The sequence below is a fragment of the Ornithorhynchus anatinus genome, chromosome 13, assembly GCF_004115215.2.
Source record: "Ornithorhynchus anatinus isolate Pmale09 chromosome 13, mOrnAna1.pri.v4, whole genome shotgun sequence".
Classification (NCBI taxonomy): Eukaryota; Metazoa; Chordata; class Mammalia; order Monotremata; family Ornithorhynchidae; genus Ornithorhynchus; species Ornithorhynchus anatinus.
Genome location: NC_041740.1, coordinates 24,923,243 through 24,949,323, shown reverse-complemented (window position 1 = coordinate 24,949,323; position 26,081 = coordinate 24,923,243). Strand labels below are relative to the sequence as shown.

General features: G+C 42.6%; 1 protein-coding gene across 1 annotated transcript in view; it reads right to left on the bottom strand.

Moving 5' to 3' along the window:
* ORC5 (origin recognition complex subunit 5) overlaps positions 1–26,081 on the bottom strand; it is an 85,405-nt gene that overhangs the window by 29,546 nt on the left and 29,778 nt on the right. Inside the window, exons 10-12 of the mRNA XM_001508084.6 lie at positions 24,812–24,924; positions 19,395–19,442; positions 9,862–9,972 (exon numbers count right to left, since the gene is read on the bottom strand). Of these exons, the coding sequence (XP_001508134.2) occupies positions 9,862–9,972; positions 19,395–19,442; positions 24,812–24,924 (272 nt within the window). The remainder of the gene's footprint in view (positions 1–9,861; positions 9,973–19,394; positions 19,443–24,811; positions 24,925–26,081) is intronic.

The following is a 26,081-nucleotide window of genomic DNA, read 5'->3' as shown; positions in this document are numbered from 1 at the left end:
TAAAATAATTCATTAACCCAACTCAACAATGTTCCAAATCGATGTGCATACATTTTTCTGCTGAAAGCGAAATGATATAATTCTCGATAAACAAAGGCTCCTCAAAAAATTCAAAACTAATTTCTTAGGCATTATGATTCCCGATATACACATTCTTAAACAATGTTGTGCAGTATTTGCTTAATTAATCTTTGCTCTATTAACAGATATACCAGATGTACTATTATGGTCTTTGTTCTCATCTACGTAGGGGATGAGCCGATTATTTATCTCTAAACAATAGGAGTTCATGTACCACAGTGAGGATTTTTTTTTTAATCTGAGAGGCAATCACTAACAAGCTTCAGCTGGAAATGCTTGATGTAAAAACAGTGGGAACCTGTTCCCTGACTCATAAATGATGTTCCTTCTGTTAACAAAAGCAAATCAATTTCCAGCTGTAATTAATTTTTTAAATACTCATTATTTTTGTACCTTTACAAGTTGGAACATTTCATCGACTGCTTCTCAACATTACCTCAAATGCCCATTAGAGATTAGCTCCAAATATCAGCCCGTCAATCTCCGCAATAAATACATTGTGGGTGACACCATGAAAGATGCCGTGGTTGACTTGACGTAAATTCTATTTTTCACAACGGCTTAGGTTTACAGAGGCTGAGATGATCCACAATTGGAGAGAAGATTGAGCACCCTCATCAATATCTTGGGCACACAAACAGTAAGGCAGAATACTGCAATGAGGAGTTTATCCTACCACCACTAAAGATGCTGGACCTCTAAAAAATGATTGTGTCCCACTGCCCTGGACAAAAAACGAAAACACTAAGTTCTTCAACCCCTCAGCGACAAGGATTGCCCCACTTTCAACCCCAAAGCACTTAAGCAACACAGTGTAGTGGACAGAGTACGGGTCTGGGAGTCAGAGGGTCATGAGTTCTAATCCAAGCTCCACCACTTGTCTGCTATGTGACCTTGGACATGTCTCTTCCCTTCTCGGTTCCTCAGATACCTCATAGGGGTTGAAACTGTGAGTTCCTCATGGAATTTGCTTGAATCCACCCAAGTTCTTTGTGGATTGCCTGACTCATAGTAAGAGCTTAATAAATACACTACACTTATTATCGTTATGTAGCATAAATTACTTATTTATTTTAATGTAGGTCTCCCCCTCTAGACTGTAAACTCCATGTGGGAGGGGAATGTGTCTGCTAGTTCCATTGTATTGCACTCTCAAGCACACCTAGTAAGCACTCAATAAATACCACTGACTGATCGACTAAAGGGAATATGTGCTCTCAGCCTATTTATATTTAGGGTACCTTAAGGTTAGCAGCACAAAAGACATGCAACCATTTAAGGAACCTGAGGGAAAAAGCATTATTTCCTTTGCCAGCACTGCATGTTTCGGCCAAGGATAATGATAATAATGGCATTTGTTAAGAGCTTACTATACTTCGAGTCTTGGTCAGTAAGCAAGTTATCAAGGCTTCCAAGCCAAAGGAGCGCAGCCCCAGCCCCAGCCCCTCTGAAGCTGAGGGGATGTGGCAGGGATGGATGCAGGGGTGGAAGAAACCCTCAACGTGGCTCCCGGCTCTGAGCTGACCCCAGGAAGGAACACAAAACCCAGTGGCAGGAATGGGTTTTTTGTTTTTCCAGTGGTATTTGTTAATCTATAGTATTTATTGAACACTTTGTGTGGTGCACTATACTAAACGCTTGGGAGAATACAATACATGAGAACTAGCGGGCATGTTCCCTGACCATAACGGGCTTAGAGTCTCTACTAAGCGTTTACTATGTGCTGGGGACTGTAGTAAGTGCTGGGGTACATACAAGATAGGTTGGTCACAATTCATGTCCCAAGTAAGGCTCACAGTGTTAATCCCCATTTTACAGAAGAGATAACTGAGGTACAGAAAAGTTACCCAAGGTCACAGAGCAGACAAGTGGCAGAGCTGGGAAAAGAACCCAGGTCCTCTGACTCCCAGGGCCGTGCTCTTTCCAAAAGGCCAGTCTGAATTAGAAGTATTTGCCGTGCCTGAGGGCAGCCCTGCTGAAGAGCTGGGCAATCCACTATCTATTCCCAGCTTCCAGGGATCCAGCTGCATGTTGGTGGGGAAAGGGGGAGGGAGAAAAATGGGGGAAAGACAGAGATGGGGAGAGATGGAAGAGAGGAGAAAAAGGAGAGGGAGAAGAGAGAGGAAAAAAGGAGATGGAGAGGAGAAAGAGGAGACAGAGAGGAGAGAAAGCAGAAGGGAGAGAGAGGGAGGAAGGGGGGTAGCATTTCTTTCCTTCCCTGTCCTCAGTGAAGAGTCTGTGAACCCTCACTAAGGTCTTCTCATCCAGGGTTAAATGCTAACAAGGAACTGTGGTCAGGGCATTAATAATGGTATTTATTGAGAGTCCTCTAAAGGTGCTGTACTAAGTGCTTGGGAAAGCAGGGCCCAAAGCAGAGACACGTTTCCTGTCAATCAATTAACCAATAGTAGTTACTGAGCGCTCACTATATGCAGAACACTCTAGACTCTACTGCTCTAGTCTGGCTCCTCCGCCACCACCTCGCACATAACTTGGAGGAAATCATCTCTTCCTCCACTCCACTCCCAATGAATTCCCTTCGAAACTGCTGAATTCACCAACCCCCGACCCACAAAATCTGACCCAAATTCAGACCACAGCCTATCTAGACCCTATTCCCCAAACCTCATTCATTTCCTAAAAACTCTTCCTGATACTTGGAGTAGTACAAGTGCTAAGTAAAATTTACTCACAGCGATACGTTTTCCATAAAGTCATGCATACATATGAACACTATATTCAGAATATTTATTAGAAACACTGTCAGGTATGGAGAGCAGTGGATAATATATATATTGCCTCAGGGAAAGTATAGTTACTGACATCATAATATTATTCGGAAGTTGAAAGTCTAATTTATGTACTTTTTTTTGGTTATCCCTAAGGCAGAATTGTACAAGTCACCTTTGAGCTATGGGCTTCATTTCCTGGAGTTCAGCACAAACTACTAAACAAAAAACCTACTTCACTGTACAATCCCTAGAGCCAAGCTGCTTCCCTGAATGATTTGAACAATAACTTGAAAGACTAAACTTTTCTTCAGTCGAGAAAGTGAAATCTTCAGGGCTTTTTAATTATCCCTCCTAATGGCTTCAGAGTAACATTTCCAATACTTTTCCATGGGACTCCCATGCAGGGAGACAAGAGAATAAGAATGGCACTGCCTTTTCAAAAAAAAAAAAAAAAAAAGAATCCTCAAGCCCTTCAAAACAAAACGCAACCCTTAGAAATAAGATGTCTTACTCAAAATGGAACTTCCATACTGGGAAAGTGCACGGTAACAGTGTTTTAACCCCAGGAGTGGTCAGGGATTTGGGAGATCTAATTTATTGCACCAGTGGAGAGTGCGCATTATGAGGAGATGCTCTAAGGTTTCTGGGGAGTAAGACTTGATGCCGTCAAACAGCATCCCTGCTGACCTATTCATCCCTCGAGTGGGCATTAAGGGAGATTCTTATGCCATCACTGGAAGAGAAAGATTCACGGTCTCAGGCATGAGAAAAGTGGAGGACAGACAAGATCAAGGAAAAATAAGTTCACCCGCTAGACGTTGTGCTGGGATTTACTTCAGATCCTCTACTGCTGTTGAGATTTTGCAAACAGAGTTATATTTTAGGCATCAATCCGATATGTGGCATAAATGACTGGAAGTGCAGAGGAAAGATGGAGAGGTGGGGAAAAGGCACAGACTGCCTTGGTTTCAGACGGTAGGAGGGATTGTCATAAAGCCAGAGAACGCCCTAGGGTTCCATGATGATGAAGACACGATATAGTCGATTATTTGGGATCAAAATCACATTCCGGTACAAATTATTTATGGCACTTTGTTAAGGGTTTACTATATGTCAGGCACTGTACTAAGTGCTGGGGTAGAGAAAAGCTAACAGGTTGGCTATAGTCTATGTCCCACATGGGGCTCACAGCCTTAACCCCCATTTTACAGGTGAAGGAACTGAGTGACCTGTTAAGTGACATGTTAAGTGACCTGCCCACAGTCACACAGCAAACAAGTGGCAGAGCCAGGATTAGAACTGAGGCCCTTCTGACTCCCAGGCCCCTGCTCTATCCACTAGGCCATGCTGCTTCTTTGCTCCTTAGTTAGCCCAAAACACTTAAAGATAGAAGTCATCACACTATTCCTACCCAGGTGCACTTTAAATGATCCATTTTTACACTGATACCAGATCAAATAGGAATCGACTCATGGATGTGTAGGAAAAAGGTTTTTAAAAACGATTCTAGACTTAATAAAATCCAAAATGTAGTCATACATAATCCTGAAATGAATTTTCAACTAGTCAGATAAGGCAGAACTTAAATGATCGCTGTGAAATGAAGAAAAGAAGTGCATTTCAAAGCACTAAAATAAATGGTTTTGCTAAAAGCTATTTCCTTCTCTTTTTGAGTGAATTTCACTACACCCTATTTTCTAGATCTAGCTATAGAATATAGTGTTATGACTGATATTTTAGAGCTTATCAAAAGGTTAATAAAATTGATTTGCTGAGGAAAGAAATATTTAGGCTATTATGCTTTCTTTGCCCAAATATTAACATCAGAAGTGGGTTTAGCCACTAAATATGCCTTTCACATTAAATGTTCACACTAAATTTTCAATTAAAATAAGTGGAGACTAAAACAGAACCTATTAAGTCAACAAATCTCCTGTACAAGATTTCAGCCCTCCCCTTCTTTTGGAAGTCTGTTGCCAGTCTACAGTAGTTTCAAAGTTCAGACTTTCAAGGAATCACACCTCCTAAGGATTCAAAAAAAACCCAATAAGAATATCCAAGAGCAGTATAATTAAAATTGATCTCTCCTCATTCTGCTATGGCCTTCCCGAAACTAACTATAACATTACTGGGAAAATAAAAAAAGATGGACGAATAAAGTGAACAAAAAATATCATTCAAGACATCCCAAGGAAACTCATACACTCTGTTAAAAACCCTTCAGTGTAAAATTAGCAGTGTTTACAACATTGCTGTAGGTCATAAAATACTAATTCTGTCTCAAAAAATTAAGATATATAAAATTGTAAATTCATAAAAGACAAAGACTTTTTAAAGAGGTAATGAAAAGAACTTCATTTGGGAGAAATTTCATCTGCACGATGTCTCCCGAGTTCTCTATTACAGCTATCTGGGAAGATGGGGAAGAGAATACGAATGAGAAAACAAGAGGTTAATGCTTTGCCTGTCCTAAAGTACACACACAGTTAGGTGGGAGCCGTTGATTTATATTTTAAATATAATCATATATTTATACATATGTTTAATGAATTTGCCCAATATTAAATGGGAAACATTGGATGGAGTCTCAAATTGCATTTCTACGGCCTGAGTATTTTTCAAACCCTGAAATTCTGAAATCTGCCTGCTTTCCCATCATTTATGGATGAGGCTAACTCTGAAAAGTTAATGAGAAGGATTTTTACGTGAATTCAGCACAGAAATGAGAAATTCAGAATATCAACTAAATAATTTAAAACCAAAAGCAGCCGTTACTAAGTTGATTACCGTTCTCAGTAGGATTTTAATGAACCTTACTGCTTAAACACATTGTTGTTATTTTTAAGACTTCACAGAGAAATAGACTTAAAGCAAATTGCAATGTTAATCAACTACGATTGCTAAAAAAATGGTTTTTAAAATTTTTACTAGTTAAAAGTGTATCCTATAGTGTGCCTTCAGATTCCGCAGGGATTTTAAAATGACAGAGGGCAATAAATATTCAATCAAGGTTAGGTAAGATTTAAAATTCACTGTTTCTATGACAACATAGCCAAAAAGAACACAGAAAATCCTGAAGTATGGGTTAAATAAAAACACCCAAACTCAATGTCCTTTTTGCTGTTTTTTTAATACACATTCCAGCCCCACTACCCAATGCATATCTGTTTCTTCCTGATAGAAAAGATTTAACATCTTCATGAGACTTGCTCTCCCATTTCAGTTTTGTAGACAAACACACATGCAAAAGTACACTGAAGATAACAAAACTGATTTAATCAATAAGCTATATTTGTGGATTTGATGCTAGATAGCCCATTTCCTAAATGAAATCTTCAACTGTTCCTCTAGCTCTAAAATTCCCAGTCATTAAAAGCAAGCAATATTTACTTTTTCCTTTTTTCACCTTCCCTAAATGCTGACTGTAACACTATTGCCATCTAGTGTGCATACAAAGTTGGCCCTTTAAACATCTGAGTTATAAAAAAAATATATTTTCCATAAAACTCATAAACACTGACATTGTGTTATGTATCGTATACACTCCCAGTTGCCCAAAGCACCCCTCTCAGGATCGCACCTGGAGTTTCCAGTACTCTACCAGTCTCAGCTAGGGGAGGGAGAGTCAAGCAGAGGTCTACCCATTCCATTCCAAAGTTGGGCAGTGGCTAGCAAGGGGAAGGCAATGTGCTACAAGTCAAAACTCCCCTGTGCTGGGCAGCAGCGGGCAAGAGAGAGAGTCGAGGGCAGAGACTCAAGTTTATTGCACGGAAGAAGCCAATAGTGAACCGCTTCCATATTTTTTTACCAAGAAACTCTAAGGATACACTTCCAGAACAATTGGAGATGAAAAGTGGGGCCTTTTGGGAGATATGTGTCCATGGAGTCGCTATGGGTTGCAGACAATTCAACAGCATAGGACGGGACATGTCCAAAGCATCTTCTAGTCTAACTGGCAAGAGAGATCTGTAAAACCAGGCAGTTTGCTTGGATTTTTTTTCCCCTTCTTTTTACTTCCTTGTGGTCATAAGGGTACAATTTCCTGCCCGTGATTCCCGTTGCCACCTTGAGACTGAACCATGAACGCCTGAGGCCTCATCTAGGACCATACTGCTCCCAGGACTGGTGAAAAGGAAGGTGAAAATGGGGTGGGGGGTTTCTTAAGAATATTCTTGACCTTAGGCATTTACTATGTGCCTGGCACTGTACTAAGCACTGGGGTAGAGACGAGATAAACGGTTTGGACTCAGTCCCTAACCTACATGGGGCTCACAGTCTGAATCCACATTTTACAGACGAGGTAACAGAGGCACAGAGAAATTAAGTGATCTGCCCAAGGTCACATAGCAAAGGAGTGGTGGAGTCGGCATTAGAACCCCAAGGCCTCTGACTCCGAGGCCAGGCTTTTTCAATCAGTCAACCATTCATTCAGTCAGTCATATTTATTGAGCTCTTTGCAGTGCTCGGGAAAGTACAACGTAACAATATAACAGAGTTGAAAGACACATTCCCTGACTACAATGAGTTTACACTCTAGAGGGAAAGACAGACATTAATATTAATAAACAAATTATGGCTTTGTACAAAAAGTACTGGGATGCTGAAGGAGCAAATCAGGGCAACAAAGAGGGAGTGGGACAGACATTGATATAATTTATAATATACAGTTTGAAGAAATATGCATAAGTGCTGTAGGGTTTATTTCTCTGCCTCTCAGTTACCTCACCTGTAAAGTGGGGATTTAATATAATAATGTTGGTATTTGTTAAGCGCTTACTATGTGCCGAGCACTGTTCTAAGCGCTGGGGTAGACATAGGGGAATCAGGTTGTCCCACGTGGGGCTCACAGTCTTAATCCCCATTTTACAGATGAGGGAACTGAGGCACAGAGAAGTTAAGTGACTTGCCCACAGTCACACAGCTGACAAGTGGCAGAGCTGGGATTCGAACTCATGATCTGTGAGAATATCTGTTCTCCCTCCTAGACTGTGAGTCCTATGTGGCATAGGGAATGTGTCTGACCTGATTATCTTATATCATCCCCTGTACGTACTACAATGACACATAGTAAGTGCGTAAATTATTACTATTAATAGCAATTCCTTTTTTAAAAAAGCTCCTTATGGGAACGGAATGTGTCCACCAACTCTGCTATATCTTACTCTCTCAAGTGCTTAGTACAGAGCTACAATGATGCCTGTCTCCCCATATAGAATGTAAGGTCATTGTGGGTAGCGAATGAACATGTCTACAAACTGCCCTACGGTACTCTCCCAAGAGCTTAGTACAGTGTTCTGCACACAGTCAGTGTTCAATGAATACCACTGATTGATTATGACCCAGTAATGGCATTTGGTATGGGTGGATGCCACATTCTTATGAGCTCCCAAAGCAGGCCTCGATCTTTGCTAACTTGAGCCTTAAATCAGTTCCAGCACCTAAGAATTCATCTTTTTATTTATTCAATTATATTTATTGAGCTCATATTGTTTGCTAAGGCACTGGGGTAAATACAAGCTAATCAGGTTGGACACAGTGCCTGTCCCATATGGGGTTCACAGTCTTAATCCTCATTTTAGAGATGAGGGAACTGAGGCATAGAGATGTGAAGTGACTTGCCCAAGGTCACACAGCCAACAAGCGATGGAGCCGGGATTATAACCCTCATCCTTCTGACTCCCAAGCCGGTGCTCTATCCACTGGGCCATGCGGTTTCTCTCTTGCGTGCAGATCACTGTACTAAGCACTTGAAGTAAAACTGGTTCTACAGTATACTGTGTACAAATAGTGATGATCCTGGAAAGAGAACTTTAAACTTTAAGACTCCGGGGTGTTTTTTAAGTTTAAACTGGCATACTCTCTTTGGATTTAGAAAGTGCTTGTAGCATCAAGAGCTTTCCTGAATTTTATAAACCTAGGTTTCCTATCCCACACACACCCAGATCTGCCAGAATGCATATTTCACCACGTTTTGGCTATAAAACACCTTTAGGGAACTAAAGAAAGTTCTGAGAGCATGATCCTGTCTGGATACAGAATAACACACCACTGGAAGAAGCTTGTGAGCAGTCACCAGGCACTGGAAACCTCACAAGTTTTCCTTCACCTGGGGTTTTATGAAAACAAACCTGGGCATGTAGCTGAACTCGGATGGATCAAAAAAGATACTTCTCATCCCAGTGTCTCATCTGAACTTGGTTTAGAGTAAGACAGCATTCTGTATTTTTCTGGACCTACGGAGGAATCCATTTTCAAAGCCTGAAAAATCCCACTCGCCATTTTCCTTCAAGGGTGAAGCTTTCTCTAGCAAAATGTGAATAGCTCACGTACTTTCAAACTGCTGGAAAAGTTCCCTGGATTCACTTTCCACATAGAACTGCTGCCACCTAGTGAATTACAATATAGAATAGACACTAGGCAACAAGATTATACTGTAAATTTAAAGCCCCTAATTGATTTGGGCCTGATCACATTTCTCTTACTTTCTAAACTCTTCTTGATGACTTCATTATACCCAAAAGAAGACTGCTGCACATCGCAACAATGTCATTAGATACGGACCTCATACGTTCCATCATACGTTTTTCATGAAACGTAAATCTCTAAATAGCATGGAGAGAGGTTCAATTTTGATTTGATGGAAAAATTAAAATTTCTGTTTTACTAATTAGTGAAACTGGGATTCATTCCATAATGAAACCACTGCTGCACAGAAAATTCAGGACTCTTGCTTTAGCAATATTAGCGACGTACAAAACACAGTACAATCCTGGAAACCTGTTTTTGCCTTAAAATTTCCAACACGATGGAATGCAGTCCACTGTATTTGAATTGAGAAAAGATCAAATTCTCCAGGGGCCCAAAATTCAAAATTGCTGACAAGCCATTCATTTTCCACTTTTCACACAATACCCTTTCTGCTTGAACATGAATTACCCTACACTGTCAAAAATAACGAGGCCTGGGATTTCATCTTAAAGACGGTGGCGTTTTCAGGAACTCGCAGAGGATGATTAAAAGCCACCTATGTAATTAAATCTTCACTCACCTGGGAAAATATATTGGCCGTTGGAGCAACTCTGTTGTCCACAATGCTGTATAATATGGCTAACAGTCTGTCCAGCGGGAATGGCTTCGGTCCAAGGAGATGATTGCTCGTCTGCAACAAAAACGATCAATTCAATGGATTTTTTTCTTGGGAATTCAGAGCTTATTTACTCTCCCATATCTCCCCAAAGGCAACATACCTCAACTTTTACTTTTGGAAAAGGGCCAGTGGTAACCCACAGAAAAATACAAAAACTCTTCAATCTAAAAGTCTCTGATAAGTTCCATTCAAACCCGAAGGTCGCTAGACCTGAGCCTTTTGGGTCACGATTTTCAAGCAAGCATTTACCGAGCAGCTACGGGGGTGGGGGGCTCACAGAGGGGGACAGTGGTGGGTTTGGAATATTTCTTGAAACCTTCTAAAATGGCTCCTGTCTTTCAACTCACTTTGTCAATTCGGGCAGGCTTCCAGGCAAACTATCATTTTTTCTTATTATTTCAAATGACAATTTCTCCATCTACCTGTCTTAGAGGCAGTGATTTGCTCCTATCCCCGGCCAAGTAACGGCTAATGGCAGGCTAGAGGGGAGGAATGCTGAGTAGGGGAGAATGTTGAGTTTATCCGATTTTTTCTCTTCTAAGTGCTATCACTGTGACTGCATGTTGTTTTTCAAGTTTTAGCAAATGTCTCATTGCCTTCTGGGTTATTTTAACATCTGCCATCCTCCGTAGACCGGAAGCAAACTGTGGGCAAGGAACGCATCTAAGAGAGCCTGGGCTTCGGAGTCAGAGGTCATGGGTTCCACACCTGGCTCTGCGACTTGTCAGCTGTGTGACTGTGGGCAAGTCACTTAACTTCTCTGTGCCTCAGTTACCTCATCTGTAAAATGGGGATTAACTATGAGCCTCACGTGAGACAACTGATTACCCTGTATCTACCCCAGTGCTTAGAACAGTGCTCTGCACATAGTAAGAGCTTAACAAATACCAACATTATCATTATTATTATTATTATCAACTCTTACTGCACTGCTCTCTCTCAAACACCTAGTACAGTGTTCAGAACACAGTAAGTGCTCAAAATATACTACTGATTGGCTTCTATGTCCTTTCGTTTCTTCTCCCTCTTCCTCACTGAAAGTCTGCTCCCCTTGTTCAGGCCTTTTTTGGTACGTTGCTTTGTGCTTCTAAGCAGTCTGATGATTTTACACTTGTTAGTAATGATAATGATAATCATAACAACTGAGGTACTTAAGGGTTTATTATATGCTCTGGAGTAGCTCTAAGACAATCAGTTCCAATACACATGGCTTACGGTCTAAGTAGAAGCAAGCACAGGTACTGAATCCCCATTTTCCAGGTGATGAAACTGAGGCCCAGAGAAGTTAAGCCTAAAGTCACACAGCAGACAAGTGGCAGAAACAGGATTAGAACCCATGCCCTTCTGACTCCCAGGCCCAGGCTCTACCTATTAGACTGTGCTGATTCTTCAGGAACTGTCTGTCTGATCTGATGATCTTGAATCTACCCCAGCACTTCGGAGAATGCCTGTCACGCAGTAACCACTTAAATACTATAATAATGAGAATGAGAAAGTGATTTGTGGTCTCTGGGCTGTTGTTCCTAGTTTAGGATTTCAAAGATTGGGTGGTTTCCCCCTGTGGAGCTCCCTGCCAGGGGCAAAACACTGCACTGGGCAAAAATAGTCAGTCAGTCAATCATATTTACTGAGCACTTACTGTGCAGAGCATTGTACTAAGCACTTGGGAGAGTCTTGTCTTATGCTGTCAAGTCTATGATAATATTCTAGACTGCGAGCTCATTGTGGGCAGGACATGTCCCTGTTTATTGTTGTATTGTACTTTCCCAAGCCCTTAGTACAGTGCTCCGCACACAATAAGTGCTCAATAAATATGACAATGAAAGAACTTATTACTCATTTGTGTTTATGAGAGCTTATAGTGCACAGAACACTGTTGTAGGCGCTTGAGAGATTACAAACACATCCTCTACCCACAATGAGCTCATGGTCCAAAAGAGGTGATAGACAATAATATCAATAAATAATGGATATACACACGTAAGTGCTGTGGGGCTGGTGGAGGCAGAGTGAATAAAGGGAGCAAACCAGGGCAGCACAGGAGGGAGAGGGAGAAAAGGAAAATGAGGGTTTAGTCAGAGGAGGTCTCTGGCTCCCTCTTCCGTTCCATTCTAAGGAAGATTCCTAATTCTTGATTATCCTGTATCTACCCCAGCACTTAGGGCAGTGAGTGGCACACGGAAAGTGCATAACAAATACCTTAAGTAGTGGATATTGAGTAAGTCCTTGCACTAACAACATGAGAAAAGCCTGAATTGAGCTAATACTTGTTCCGTACCCATTCCTCTCTCCAGGACAGAAAAGATCCAAGTGGCCTGTCCTCAGCCTTTGGGAATGGCCTGTTGGGAGATCATGGGTTCCCAACTGAGCCACTTGTCTACCGTGTGCAGCCTGGAAAGTATCACAGCTGCTGGCTGACAATTTGGACACTTCTTGCAGTGAATACTCACAGATGATCACTAGTCACTATTTCAACAAAATAAAATCCCATCGCAAAGGCTGGAATCTCCAAAGAGACCAGGAGAGTGCAATACCTGAATTCTGATTCCTATTACATGCCTGATTTATTTATATTACTGTCTGTCTCCCACCGTACACTGTAAGCTCACTATGGGCAGGGTACGTGTCTACCACAATTCTGTTGAACTCTACTCTCCCAAGTGCTCTGCACACAGTGAACACTCCATAAATGATTGATTGATTGCTTGAGAGGCACTTACTAAGTGTCAGAGGTTGTAATGAGCTCTGAGGTAGATACAAGATAATTAATTTGGACACAGTCTCTGTCAACTTGGGGCCCACAATCTAAATTTGAGGGAGGAGGACTTAATCCTCATTTTACAGAAGAGGTAACTGAGGCACAGAGAAGTGAAGTGAGTTGCCCAAGGTCACACAGCCAACAAGTGGCACAGCCGGGATTAGAACCCAGGTCAGCTGACTCCCAGGCCCGTGCTCTTTCCACTAGACCACAATGCTTTTTTCTTTGGGTCCCTTCTCTCCCGCTGGAAGTCGGACCCTGTGGGTTGAAGGTTTCTCAAAATCAATGTTCTTCTATTTTTTCCCCAGTGCCTCAGAGTGCTTTGCTCATTCCAAGAATTTGCCAAATATTATTAATGCTAAGTACTCCAAGGTCTGATTTGAAATTCATATAGCTATGCAGAAGCATACATTTTTCTCTCTAAGCTTTGACAGTTCACCCGTTTTTAGTCCACATGGTCTTGACCGAGATTAGGAGTATGTTATCTTTTTAAAAGAAAAACCACGCTTTGTCCCTCTAAACGTCTCTAGTCATCTAGTGATCAAGAAAGCATAATACATTCCCTCAATTCCTGCTACTTCTCCTCAAATCGCTGCAGTAACTTTAAGCATCCAGAAGAGGCTGATAAAATGAAAATGGAAAGTATTTCAGATATCTTTAACAAATTAAAACTTTAAGAAAAATTAAGATTTTTTTCTTTACTTTTGTCCGTAGAAGGAAATAATTTAAATGAACTGAAGTGCAGAACTGTCATCAATGTTTCAACTCGCCAGAACTTAAGTGATTTAAACCAACAGCTCTGAAAGTATTCTCTCATTTGACAATTTCATAGTAAATCAAATAATACTGTTAATCTCAGCTCAGAAATTTGCTCTGAAAATAGTGACTGATGAGGGAGTGTAATGGTCCTGCCTTTTTTTTTTTTTTACAAAGTGCTTCAGGAGTTGAGTTTCAGCTTCCTAACAGTGACAGGCTTCTGAGATCTTAATCATCAAACAGGTAACATGCACTGATGATCAAACAGGTGCTTCAGATGGTAGTCCATGGAGAGACACAAGAGAACGGGAGAAATGAGAAGGACAGAGAAAGAGAGAGAGAGAGAGAGAGAGAGAGAGAGAAGCCCAATGCAGGGCACACATATCCAGCATGTGTATTTGTGTTTATGTGACTGTAAAGCCCAGTGGGCTTCTTCTGGGCCTTGGTTCCCTCTTCTGTAAACTGGAGATCAAGGGTGTGAGCCCCATATGAGACAGGGACTGTGTCCAACCTGATTAGCGTGTATGTACCCCAGTGCTTAGCACTTTCTAAGTGCTTAACAAGTACTATTATTATTAGTAGTGTTGTTATTAATACTAGTAGTAGTCATCGCTGATCCAGAAGTCCTGTAGTAGGACTTTGCTGGCAATAGAGAGTAATGGAGAATAATCATGACTTTTTATGGCATTTGCTAAGCACTGTACTAAGCGCACGGGAAGATAAAGTCTAATCAGGTTAGATGAGGTCCCTGGGAAGATAAAGTCTAATCAGGTTAGATGAGGTCCCTGTCCCACACGGGGCTCACACTCTTAATCCCCATTTTACATATCACTGACGTCCAGAGAAGTGAAGTTACTTACTCTAGGTCACAAAGCACTGAAGTGGCAGAGCCAGAAATGGAACCCAGGTCCTTCTGACTCCCAGGCCTGGGCTTGGGGTCAATTATTCCTCATTGTCTCCAATGGTGTTATACTGCACTCTCCCGAGGGCTTAGTAGAGTGCCTTGCATACAGTAAGCACTCAATACTACCGAATGATTACTGAGCTGCCTGAACAACAGCTGCAGTTTGATCTTTCACCTCTCTACCTGAAGACGGTGAAGACCTTTAGGATCTTGTTCTCCAAAAATTTGCTGAGATGAGGTCATCGCTATCTGTTTCAAGGAGCGTTCCTGCTGTTAGTTAATGAGGCTCACTCTCTCCATGACCCTGGGAGTAGGCGATAGCACAGAAAGAGCAGACCTGAGAGCTCCTGCCCACCAGATGGTGCTAAGAGAACAACCTTCTAATTGTCACCAGTGTAACTTGTCTGTTGTCTCTAAGTCATTTGCTGCTTGCCCTCACCCTTCCCCCCGCACAACCCCCTGCATCACATGAAACTATCCGGTTACCAGTGGTGGGTTTTTGGTTCCATTCCCTAATACGGTTTGGCCAGAAACCTAACTCTCAGACTGGAGAGCTCGTCCCCTATCTGAATCAAAGGGGGTTTCTTTATGAAGACAGATTAGGAATCCGGTTCGAAAAGACGCACATCGGGATGGAATCACTCAAGGGTGGTGCGGACACGAAGGTAACACATCCATTAATTCTGCTGTATTATAGTCTCAAGGAACTCCAGCGGTTTGCCCACCCACCTCTGCATCAAACAAACTCCTCACCACTGGCTTTAAAGCCCTCAATCTCCTTACTCCTCCTACCTCACCTCACTACTCTCCTACTATAACCCAGTCTCGACACTTCACTTCTCTAATGCCAACCTTCTAACTGTACCTCAATCTCATCTATCTCGCTGCCAACCTCTCATCCATGTCCTGCCTCTGGCCTGGAATGCCCTCCCTCATATCTGACAGACGATGACTCTCCCCTCATTCAAAGCCTTACTGTAGGCACATCTCCAAGAGACCTTCCCTAAGACCCACTTTTCTTCATCTCCCACTCCCTTCTGTGTCACCTTGACTTCATCCCTTTAATCATCCACTGCTCCAAGCCCCATTGCACTTATGGACATATCTGTAATTTATATTAATGTCTGTCTCCCCCTCTAGACTGTAAGCTCATTTTAGGTAGGGAATGTGTATTTACTGGCATACTGTACTCTCCCAAACACTTAGTACAGTGCTCTGCACACAGTAAGTGCTCAAAACATATGATTGAAAGACTAGAGCACGGGCCTGTGAGTCAGAAAATCATGGGCTCTAGTAAAGTGCTTGGCATATTGTAAGCACTTCAAAGCACTTAAATAAATTAAAATAATAATTTTATTATTACTATCATTATTAACAACTGCTGGACTCTTAACAAAATAATAACATAATAATACTTACTAAGTGCTTACTATGAGCCAAGCACTATACTCAGTGTTTGGGAATAGTCTGGTTGGACACATGCGGTGTGAACCCGCATGGGGTTCAAAGTCCAGAGGAGTGGAAGAAAGGGCAATGCTCATTCAGGTTCCCTTTTATTTCTTCCCCCAAACTGGCACATTTTAGACATATCAACCTAGAGAAGTAGCAATGCATAGTGGATAAGAGCATGGGCCAGGGAGTCAGAAGGTGGTGGGTTCTAATCCCAACTCTGCCACTTGCCTGCTCTGACCTTGGCCAAGTCACTTCACTAAAATGGGGATTGAGTCTGTGAACCCCATGTGGGACAAGAACTGTGTCCAACCTGATCTGCTTGTATACACCCCAGCGCAGTGCCTGGTGCTAAGTGAGAACTTAACAAATACCACAATTATGAACATCATCACGGTGTTTGCTGTGGACAATTCTTTTTCTCTCAACCTGGAGGTATGGAGGTGGTCGGAAAAAGGGATAACTGTAAATGAGATGCAAACTTTAGGTGTCAAACTGGATCGTCTCCAGGCCGATGATTTTTGAAAACTATTTGCTGGAGGGTTTCCTATTATCTCAGGGCCTGTATTTCCCTATTCATGAATTTCCTTAGGCTTTCCTTCCAGAAGTCCTGCGCAATCTAACCCCACTTCCTCTGCACCTACATTTTACAGCACAGAGCGCACATAACTCTCTGACAGGATGAGGAAGAAGGGCTCTTCTCAGGGTGGTTTTTTATGAAATATTTATTCCTTTTTTTAAAAGGTGGAAAAATTTATTCTAGAAAGACAGTAGGGAAGAACTTTCAGAGTTATCCAGGGTCTATGGGCTCAAGGCATGCTAAGTCAGGAGAATATATTTATTTGAGATCCTTGTTCTGAGTCAGAAATATACATTTCTCTGATGTTTATGTAGTCCAAATACGTGTCTCCCATAACATTTCATGTTATTTTAGGCATATTAGAATTAAAATATGTGCATTTTAAATCCCTTTTTTGTAACATTTATCTATAGTCAAGCCCTTTTCCCCACTGAAATAATTATACAGTTCCTTAAGGCATGCTCCTTTTCCAGACACGGCAGATAACAGTACGACAAGAAACTAAATGCTCAAATTCACATTTCTCCGAACAATGATTCTCATTCTCAAAGGGACAGTTGAGATTTTTCCAGTGGGTTAGGACCCTCAGTCATCTATGCTGAATTAAAAAAATAATAATAATAATAACCAAAACACATCAGCAATTTAAAACAGCTTCTCGTCCTTGTAGATGTCTTGATCTTCCAATTAAGAGGGCAGCTGCTGATGAGTTAGTCTCCCTACGTGAATTAGAAACTGAAATACTCCAGGGGTGGATTTCAAAATCTGACAAAGAATTACCAAAGGAGTTCGGAGGCCATATGAATTTTAATAAATGGAGTGGAATAGTGCCAGAGGAAATGGCTGAGAACACCAAATAAAAGAGCCACGGCAAGGTCTTTCTTTTCCTTAAAACTGAAAAGGCCATATTGTTATTATGGCTGACAAGTAAAATCACTGTATCAAAATGATTAAAAACCAACAGCCTCAGATTAAACAAAGGAGGAACCTTTTTAAGCACACCTCTTTTCCCTCCCCAGAGAAGTGACATTTTGACAGGGGAGTTTGAACAGGGTTGCTTTCTGTGAGTTCCCCACAGAATGCACTGCAACTTTATCCTTGGTTTAGTTATCTCGGTGAATGGGGCAACATGAATAAAGCCTCCAAAAACTGTGTTCCACTCAGTGACAGTTTGGCTTTTATTCCCAGGAGGAACAGGGTGGGAGAGTGGCCCTGTCCATTAGCTCCTTATCTCCCAGATTGCACATTTCCTTCCCTACAGCACAAGTCTCTGAAGCTAGGAGACTGCACACAGGACAGGGAAATTCTGGGGAAGAGGAGCAATTGGGCTTTGTTTTTCTTTTCACAGCATTTGCTAAGTGCTTACTATGTGTCCAGCACTGTACTAAGTGTGTTGGACACAGTCTCACATAGGGCTCACGTTCTTAATCCTCATTGTACAGATGAGGTAACAGGCACAATAGTATAGTGACTTACCCAAAGTCACGCAGCAAACAGGTGGCAGAGACAGGGTTAGAATCCAGGTCCTGTGACTTTTAGTCCCGGGCTCTTTTCATAGGCCATGGGGCTTGTAGGGGGAAGGAGGTTTGGCACACATGGTAGATAAGGAGATGGGAGGTAAAAGGGCCCAGCCACAGGTAGCTTCTAATCATCCCTGGCTAGTCAATCTGTTCCTCTTGCTGACAAGAATTCTCAGTTTGCTACAGGCGAGAGAAGCTTGGGGCCTACCCCACCAGCTTCTTCATTCTCTTCCCTCCTCACCTTCTCTTCACCATTAGTGACAACTTCATGAGGAAGGCAGGGGAGAGGGGATTCTGGGGAGCCAAGATGGTGACTCCACCTCTTTACCACCCTGAGCTAGGACCAGATAGTGAGATGGACAGAAAGCTCCTCTTCACAGTATTTGAGACTGGGTTGAGAGGAGGTGGGAGGTGCTTCCTGTGCCAGTCTGGATGCTTGGCAAGCACCAAAAATGTTGGGGCAATGGTGAAGGAGGAGGAGGAGACAGCACAAGTTTTCCTTCCTCGTTCTTTCCCCTGCTGCATCTCTCCTCTGCCCTCCTCTCCCTCCCAGCTTTTGTCTTGCCTGGCCCCAAAAACTGTCTCCGATACCTGCCCTCGTGATGCTCCACCCACAGGCTCAAACCGAAAAGTCTCCCCCTTTTCCCCTCCCCCTGCCAGCTCAGCAGCAGTCTAAGGGTGAGGGAGGACAGGTACTTCATCCCCATTTTACGGGTGAGGACTCTGAGGCATAAAGAAGATCAGTGACTTGCTCAAAGTCATGTAATAGGTAAGTGGCAAAAATGAGATTAGAGCCCAGGTCTCCTGACAAGGCCTGATTCTACTGCGTGTAAAGCAAGGCTACGGAGATGCACACTCTTCCGAATGCCAGGCTGTTGCTCTAACTAGATTTTACTATAGTTCAAATTCTTACTTAACACCACACCAGGTATTATTTGTTGTGGGCAGGGAATGTGTCTGCCAACTCTGCTGTTCTCGACTCACCTAGGTGTTTCATTGTTTGATAGATCACTGTATGGAAAACAAAGGCCAGGAAGGGAGACTAGAAAGTGCAGCAGGCCAAATAGTCAAAGGGAGCAAGTGGATTTCGTCCCTCTTACTGATTCTACCTCCCGGGCCTGGATCTCCCTTGGTTACTTGGGTTGGGCTGAACACAGCCACTGGCAGTGGCTTATAGTACCACTGCCCAAGTTTTGAAGATCAAAGCTGGGTGGTTGACAGTCACACTAAAACACATACAATTGAAGGGCCAGCTCTTGCTCTCGATCCAGCTAAATCCCCAAGTGTTTGGCAGAGTGAAACAGATCCACCAAAGATGCACAGCCAGACAGGAAAAAAAAAAGACACCCTGATATACATAATCCCAGGATATTAAAATGACACGTGAATCCAAACCAAAGGTCAATAAGCAATACTTTCCAATTCTCTATTTTTTTAAAAATCATCATCCTGATTTTATCCACATACCTTTTCATGCTTTTTCTGAAAATTGGTCTTCTTAATTTTTCCATGATGCTGCAAATGAATAAAAACAAACACTCAATACTCAATCCCCTTGCCCCGGAGACCTCACCTGGCTATTCTGTTACTATAACCCAGTCAGCACACTTTACTCCTCAAATGCCAATCTACTCACTGCACCTCGATCTCGTTCCCCCGCTTGCCCTCACCCTCCCTTTGGCCTGAGATTCCCCTGCTCTCTTCCCGCTCCCATTTCCTATGTGACTGTCCAGCACTCTCTCCCATCTTCAAAGCCCTCCAAGAATCCTTCCCTGACTAACCTTGCATTTCCCCATCCAATTCCAATTTATTTTACTGTCTCTCCTTCATACGAGACTGAAATCTCCTCTTTTTTTCATGGTATCTGTTAAGCGTTATGTGCCAGATACTGTACTAAGCACTGGACTAGATACAAAATAATCAGGTTGGACAGTCCCTGTTCCCATTACAGCTCACAGCAAAATAACAGTCAATGCGGCTACAAAGACATCATAAATTTAGTGAGGGATATGATCTTCCCTATTAATTTTTAAATTAATGACCTAAGATCACAGGAGGGCACTGATTCTATGACAAGATTTGGGCTTTTTATGACTCCTTTTACGGTGGCTAAAGATTCCACAGTCCCTTTGGCCATAGAAGAATATTATCCTGCCTTCTCGATGTGCCCCAAGTAATTACTTTCTGATTGACTAGGTTTTCTTTGCTTGTGATTCAAAATGTTCATGTAAGACTGTAAAGACCCAGCAGAACTCATTAAACAGTAACTGCCTGTCTTTGAGGATGTATTAGACCCGAGCTTTATTAGATCCGAGCTTTAAGAGGCTTGGTTGTGACAAAATAAAAGGCCCCCTCACAAAATGGAACATTGTGATGGTTTAGTTGCTACAGTAAAAATCAGAGTTCTCACATCTCCACAATCATTGCGAACATTAGAGGCCAATTTTTAGGATACGAATGTCTAAGACACTAGAGGAAATCTAAACTTATGTCCACATCCTTTGACTCTGCCATTTCCCCTTAACCGTCATTAATTTTAATATCTGTCTCCTCCTCTAGACTGCAAGCTCTTTGTGGGCAGGGATTGTCTACCAACTCTACTGCGCTGTACTTTCCCAAGCTCTTACGGCAGTGTTCTGCACTCAATAACCACTCAATAAATACCACTGATTGACTGAGTGACTGATTGAAGGGTGGAGGTTTCCCACATCTTTTACACAATGTGCTCCTCCCACTGCCAAATGTGGCTCCCTAGGGGAGAGATTAGGGGCAGATTTGCAAGCGTGGCTTTTGGATGGCCTACCACTGCTTACCTTACCTTTCACCCAAGTCAATACCATCCCTCCCAGAGTCTTCATTTTTTTAATGGTATTAGTCCAGCGCTTAGTATGTGCCAGGCACTGGGGTAGACTCAAGTTAATCACTCACTGTGGGCAAAAGCCTCCTCTCTGCACATGGCATAGGAGTTGCTTTGTCTCTTTTGCTAAAAACTGCCTGCGAGGTACCCATTTGTAAGACTGTTTAAGAAAAAAAATTCTAAATGCATTTTTGATTCCACAGGAAAGTTATTCCTTCTAATTGAAGAATACTCAGTTGGAAACTGAATTTACTGAGGAGCCAGAAAAATCTATCCCCTGGGAAGGAGTTAAAGTAGCTTTTTAATATTTATCATAAAATCCAAAGATGAAACTGCATTGTAAATGAAGGGAGAGAATCTCTGGGGAAGGAGCGTGTCAGTCAGAAGTTACATTCCGGTACGATTTTAGTCATCGCTTACCAGTTTTATCTTGACCCCCATGAAACAAGTTAATTTGTATGGGATAAAGGAGAGAGAATGTATTGTTCTTTCAATTTCAGAAGATACAATTTCTTTGGATCCGTTTTAGGACAGGATTTAATCATCCAATATCATTATTGTCTATTACTGTTATGCTAGGGCAGTTGTTAAACATCTATAATTAGATTATTATTCTTAAATGTTTCCCTTAATCTATCCTCTACTTCCAGTGATCACCACTAAAAATTTTTCAGGGCCCCAAAAAATGTTTTAAAAAAGGAGGGGCTTCAGGGCAGCTGCGTAAGATTTGCATGTAGTCTGCGGTCAATAGAGAAGCAGTGTGGCCTAATGGCTAGAGCATGGGCCTGGGAGCCAGAGGGACCTGGGTTCTAACTGCAGCCCCGCCAATTTTCTGCTGTATGACCTTGGGCCTCAGTTTCCTCATCTGTAAAATGGGGATTATGACAGTGAGCCCCATGCGGGACTTGCACTGTGTCCAACCTGATTACCTTGTGTCTACCCCAGGGCTTAGTACAGTGCCTGGTACAAAGAGCTTAAAAAATACCACTTCTCAACAATTACAGAGTTAGGATCGTATTCACTATATCCCTCTGGAATGGTCTTATTTTTTTCTCAAGAGAGTTGGCCCTTTTCTCATTTTTCTCCCCTCTGTGTCAGCCTCATTTCTGACTGATTGGCCCCATCTCCCTCTACCCCTGGCTAAAATGAAAATCAGGGTGGAAACTCACAAAGTCCTGGGGAGAAATGGGGGCCACAGTCACTGAGGGCTCCACAGGACACAGTTTCAAGGGCCCCACTCCATCATGGAATTTAGGCTATAATAATTGATAATAGCTATTTTTATGGTACCTGTTAAGCTCCTGCTTTGTGTCAAGCACTGTTCCAAATATGGGGGTAGATACAAATTGATCAAGTTGGACACAGTCCCTGCCCACAAGGGGCTCACAGTTTAACATGTGGACAGAGCACGGATTTAGAAGTCAGAAGGTTCTAATCCCGGCTCTGCCACTTGTCTGTGTGACCTTGGGTAAATCACTTCACTGTGCCTCAGTTCCCTCATCTGTAAAATGGGGATTAAGACTGTGAGTCCTATGTGGGGCAGAGATTGTGCCCAACCTGATTTGCCCACCCCAACGGTTAGTACAGTGCCTGGCACATAGTAAGTGCTCAACAAATAATAATTATTATTTAAGAGAAGCAGGGTGGCCTAGTGGATACAGCATGGGCCTGGGAGTCAGAAGGACCTGGGTTCTAATCCAGTTCCAGCATTTGCCTGCTGGGTGACATTATCAAATCACTTCACTTCCCTGGGCCTTCTCTGAGGTACAAAAAAGTGAAGCATCTTGCCCAAGGTCACAAATCAGGCAAGTGGAGTTGCATGGATTAGAATCTAGTTCCTCCCGAGTCCTGGGCCTGTGATCTATCCACTAGGCCACGCTCACTTCTCTTGTTCCCTTACCTGGGTCTAGCTCTGTCCCTCCCTCCCTAGGAAGAGCTAGATGGCCCCGCTGGACCTGGCTGCCCCAGTCCAGCCATCAGAAGCCCTTCAGAGATCCCTGTAAAATCTGCAACATGGCCAGAGCGCTACTCTCCCACTACAACCCATCCCACACACTTTGTTCCTCTAATGCCAACCTTCTCAGTGTTCCTTGATCTTGTCTATCTCGTCGCTGACCTCTTGCCCAGGTCCTGCCCTGCCCTAGTTTGCCCTCCTTCCTCAAATCCGACACTGTCCCCCACTTCAAAGGCTTAAATGAATGCACATCTCCTCCTAGAGGCCTTCCCTGACTAAGCCGAGACTAAGCCTAAGACGAGAAGCAGCGTGGCTCAGTGGAAAGAGCATGGGCTTTGGAGTCAGAGGTCATGAGTTCAAACCCCAGCTCTGCCACTTGTCAGCTGTGTGACTGTGGGCAAGTCACTTAACTTCTCTGGGCCTCAGTTACCTCATCTGTAAAATGGGGATTAAGATTGTGAGCCCCATGTGGGACAACCTGATTCCCCCGTGTCTCCCCCAGCGCTTAGAACAGTGCTCTGCACATAGTAAGCGCTTAACAAATACCAACATTATTATTATTAAGCCCTTATTTCCTAATTTCCCACCCCTTTCTGCATCACCCTGACTTGCTCCCCATCCTGATTTACACATCCCCACTCCCAGTCCCACAGAACTTATGTACATATCTGCAATTTATTTATTTCTATTAATGTCTGTCTCCCCCTCTACAGTGTAAGCTTGTTGTGGGCAGAGAATGTGTGTTACACTCTCCCATGCGCTTAGTATAGTGCTCTGCACACAGTAAACACTCAATATATATGACTAAGAGAGAGGGCCCAAAATACTCTGGCTCCTACTTCCAATGTCCTCTTCCACGGCCTCTGAGCCATCTTTCTTCAAGTCAGGATGGGCCACGCCAGCCCCCTGAGAATCTCATTTGGTTCTTGATTTTAGCACCTCACATCCCCACGTGTTCAGTGACATCCCTTGATTGTTCTTCACCGTTTGCCCCGGCCATCTTATTGTCGACACTCAGTGATGTGTTTTTTGGGGGGGTTTTTTGGATTTCTTTCTTCAAAACAATGTTCACAATGGTCGTCTAGCCTGTAAGATAGTTGTGGCCAGGGAATGTATCTGTCAACTATGTTGTACTGTACTCTCCCAAGCACCTAGTACAGTGCTCTGCACATAGAAAACACTTAATAAATACCACTGATTGATAAAGGTTGATGATGCAAAACTACACATTGATATTAAACAACAAATGTGATCCACCCCATAACTCCTACATCTAATGGGCTTCTTCATTATCGATCATTAATGATACTTGAGCGCTCAGTACATGCTGAGCACAACCAAGTTGCCAAACACATTTCCTGGCCACAACCAGCTTACAGTCTAGAGGGGAGCCAGACATCAATATAAATCATTCAAAATGTATAATTTTAAGATACATAGACAGGTGCTATGGAGTTGAGGGTGAGATGAATATCAAATGCCCAAAGGTCACAGATCCAAGTGCATGGAAGACGCAGAAGGGAGAGGGGGCCATGGAAAAGAAGGCTTAATTGGGGAAGACCTCTTGGAGGGGATTCTATTTAGTTGCCATTGTTTTTATGAGATGTTCTTCCCCTTGACTCTATTTATTGCCATTGTTCTTGTCTGCCTGTCTCCCCCGATTAGACTGTAAGCCCGTCAAAGGGCAGGGACTGTCTCTATCTGTTGCCAGCTTGTACATTCCAAGCGCTTAGTACAGTGCTCTGCACATAGTAAGCGCTCAATAAATACTATTGAATGAATGAATGAATGAATGAATGAATGAATGAATGAAGGGATGTATCTTCCTTTCTGCGAGGCTACCAATTACCAGTTGCATTGCAGTTCACGCTTTAGACCTGAGTCAACATACTGAATGGAAGAAGTCCTGAATACCCCCAAAAAGATCATCTATTTTTCTCTCTTCGTAGGGAGCGACTCTCTTCCTTAACACCTTGCTTTTACCAGTCCCCCCACCTAACCCTCCAGAGACAAGTGAGAATAAATGAGAAACCACAGGAACCCAAAAGTGGAGGAAAAAAAAGAAAAATGTACCTTAAGGAAGAACCTCTTATCTGTTCTTGCCGGGTTGTATGAGGCCAGATAGGCAGCGATGAGAAGGAATTTGGAGTAATAAGGAAGTTCCACATGAGCATGGGCAGAAAGACCTAGAACACAAAACCACTCATGTAGGATTCTGGTGAGCAACCGTCAGACCTGACTGAACCAGCAGCATCCTTGCCTCATTTATCGATTTGAAGTTCCCAGTAGTTACGTTCCCCTCAGAGAAACCCAGACCTTGACATCAACTACTTCCTGTTCCCCAGGGACGGCCTAACCTGGACATTACCTGCTTCCAGGTGAGGGACAATCACAGGCAAAATTTGAATTTCAGATTTTTGGTGGGCCTCCTGTAAGCTCACTGTGCTCAGGGAACGTGTCTACCAACTATGTTATATTGTCCGAAGTGCTCAGTACAGTGCTCTGCACACAGAATTCTCTCAAAATATCACTGACTGATTTGCGGGTGGAAGGGGAGGAGGTATTTTCCTTTATTTAACTTTCTGGGACAAGGAAGCGTTGAAGGAGGAAGATCTGAGAAATGTTAATTCAGGCTCTCTGGCCAGTCAAGCATGATGGTTTCTCTTAAATAATGAGCTGGTTTCACAATGATCCCTCACTGGATCTGCCCGCTCCACTTATCACAGAACTGATTTCCATACCCTAAAGGGTCAGAATAAAATGAAATCCCCTAACCCTACTTAATAGTTTTCATTTTTCAAACCATGGAAAGATATTAATTAAAATAGAATACTTTCTTATTATGACACCACAATGCATTCATCCTCAAATTTACAAGCGGCTCTAAATGTACTTTTTAGAAAAATCATCAAATGCGAATTGGAAATCTGTGTGGAGATGAAAAATTTGACTTTTGAGATGCTCACTGCTTGCATGAATGCTCGTAACTATTATCTGCAGCTCTTTGCCATTCTTTCTGCACGCTGCTGATTAGGTGAAATGAAGCAAACTGGATGATTCAGTATGTTTTTCCTAGCACATTTACTGGAAAATAGCTTTTTTGGATCCCATTCTCGTTTCATATCCAAGCTGACACTGACTTAGAGAATGGTTTGAAGACATGGCTCCATTTTAGTGCTAAAAGGGCCAAAAAAACCTCATTTCAGGTTGAGAACAATATGATAATTTGAATAACTAGCCTGGGATCTTTCATCCTTCTGACATGCTAAGATTAGCTACTGTGCGCTGGCACAAATTCTTCAAATGACAACCCCAGCATTCTGATTTTAATGCACTATGAATT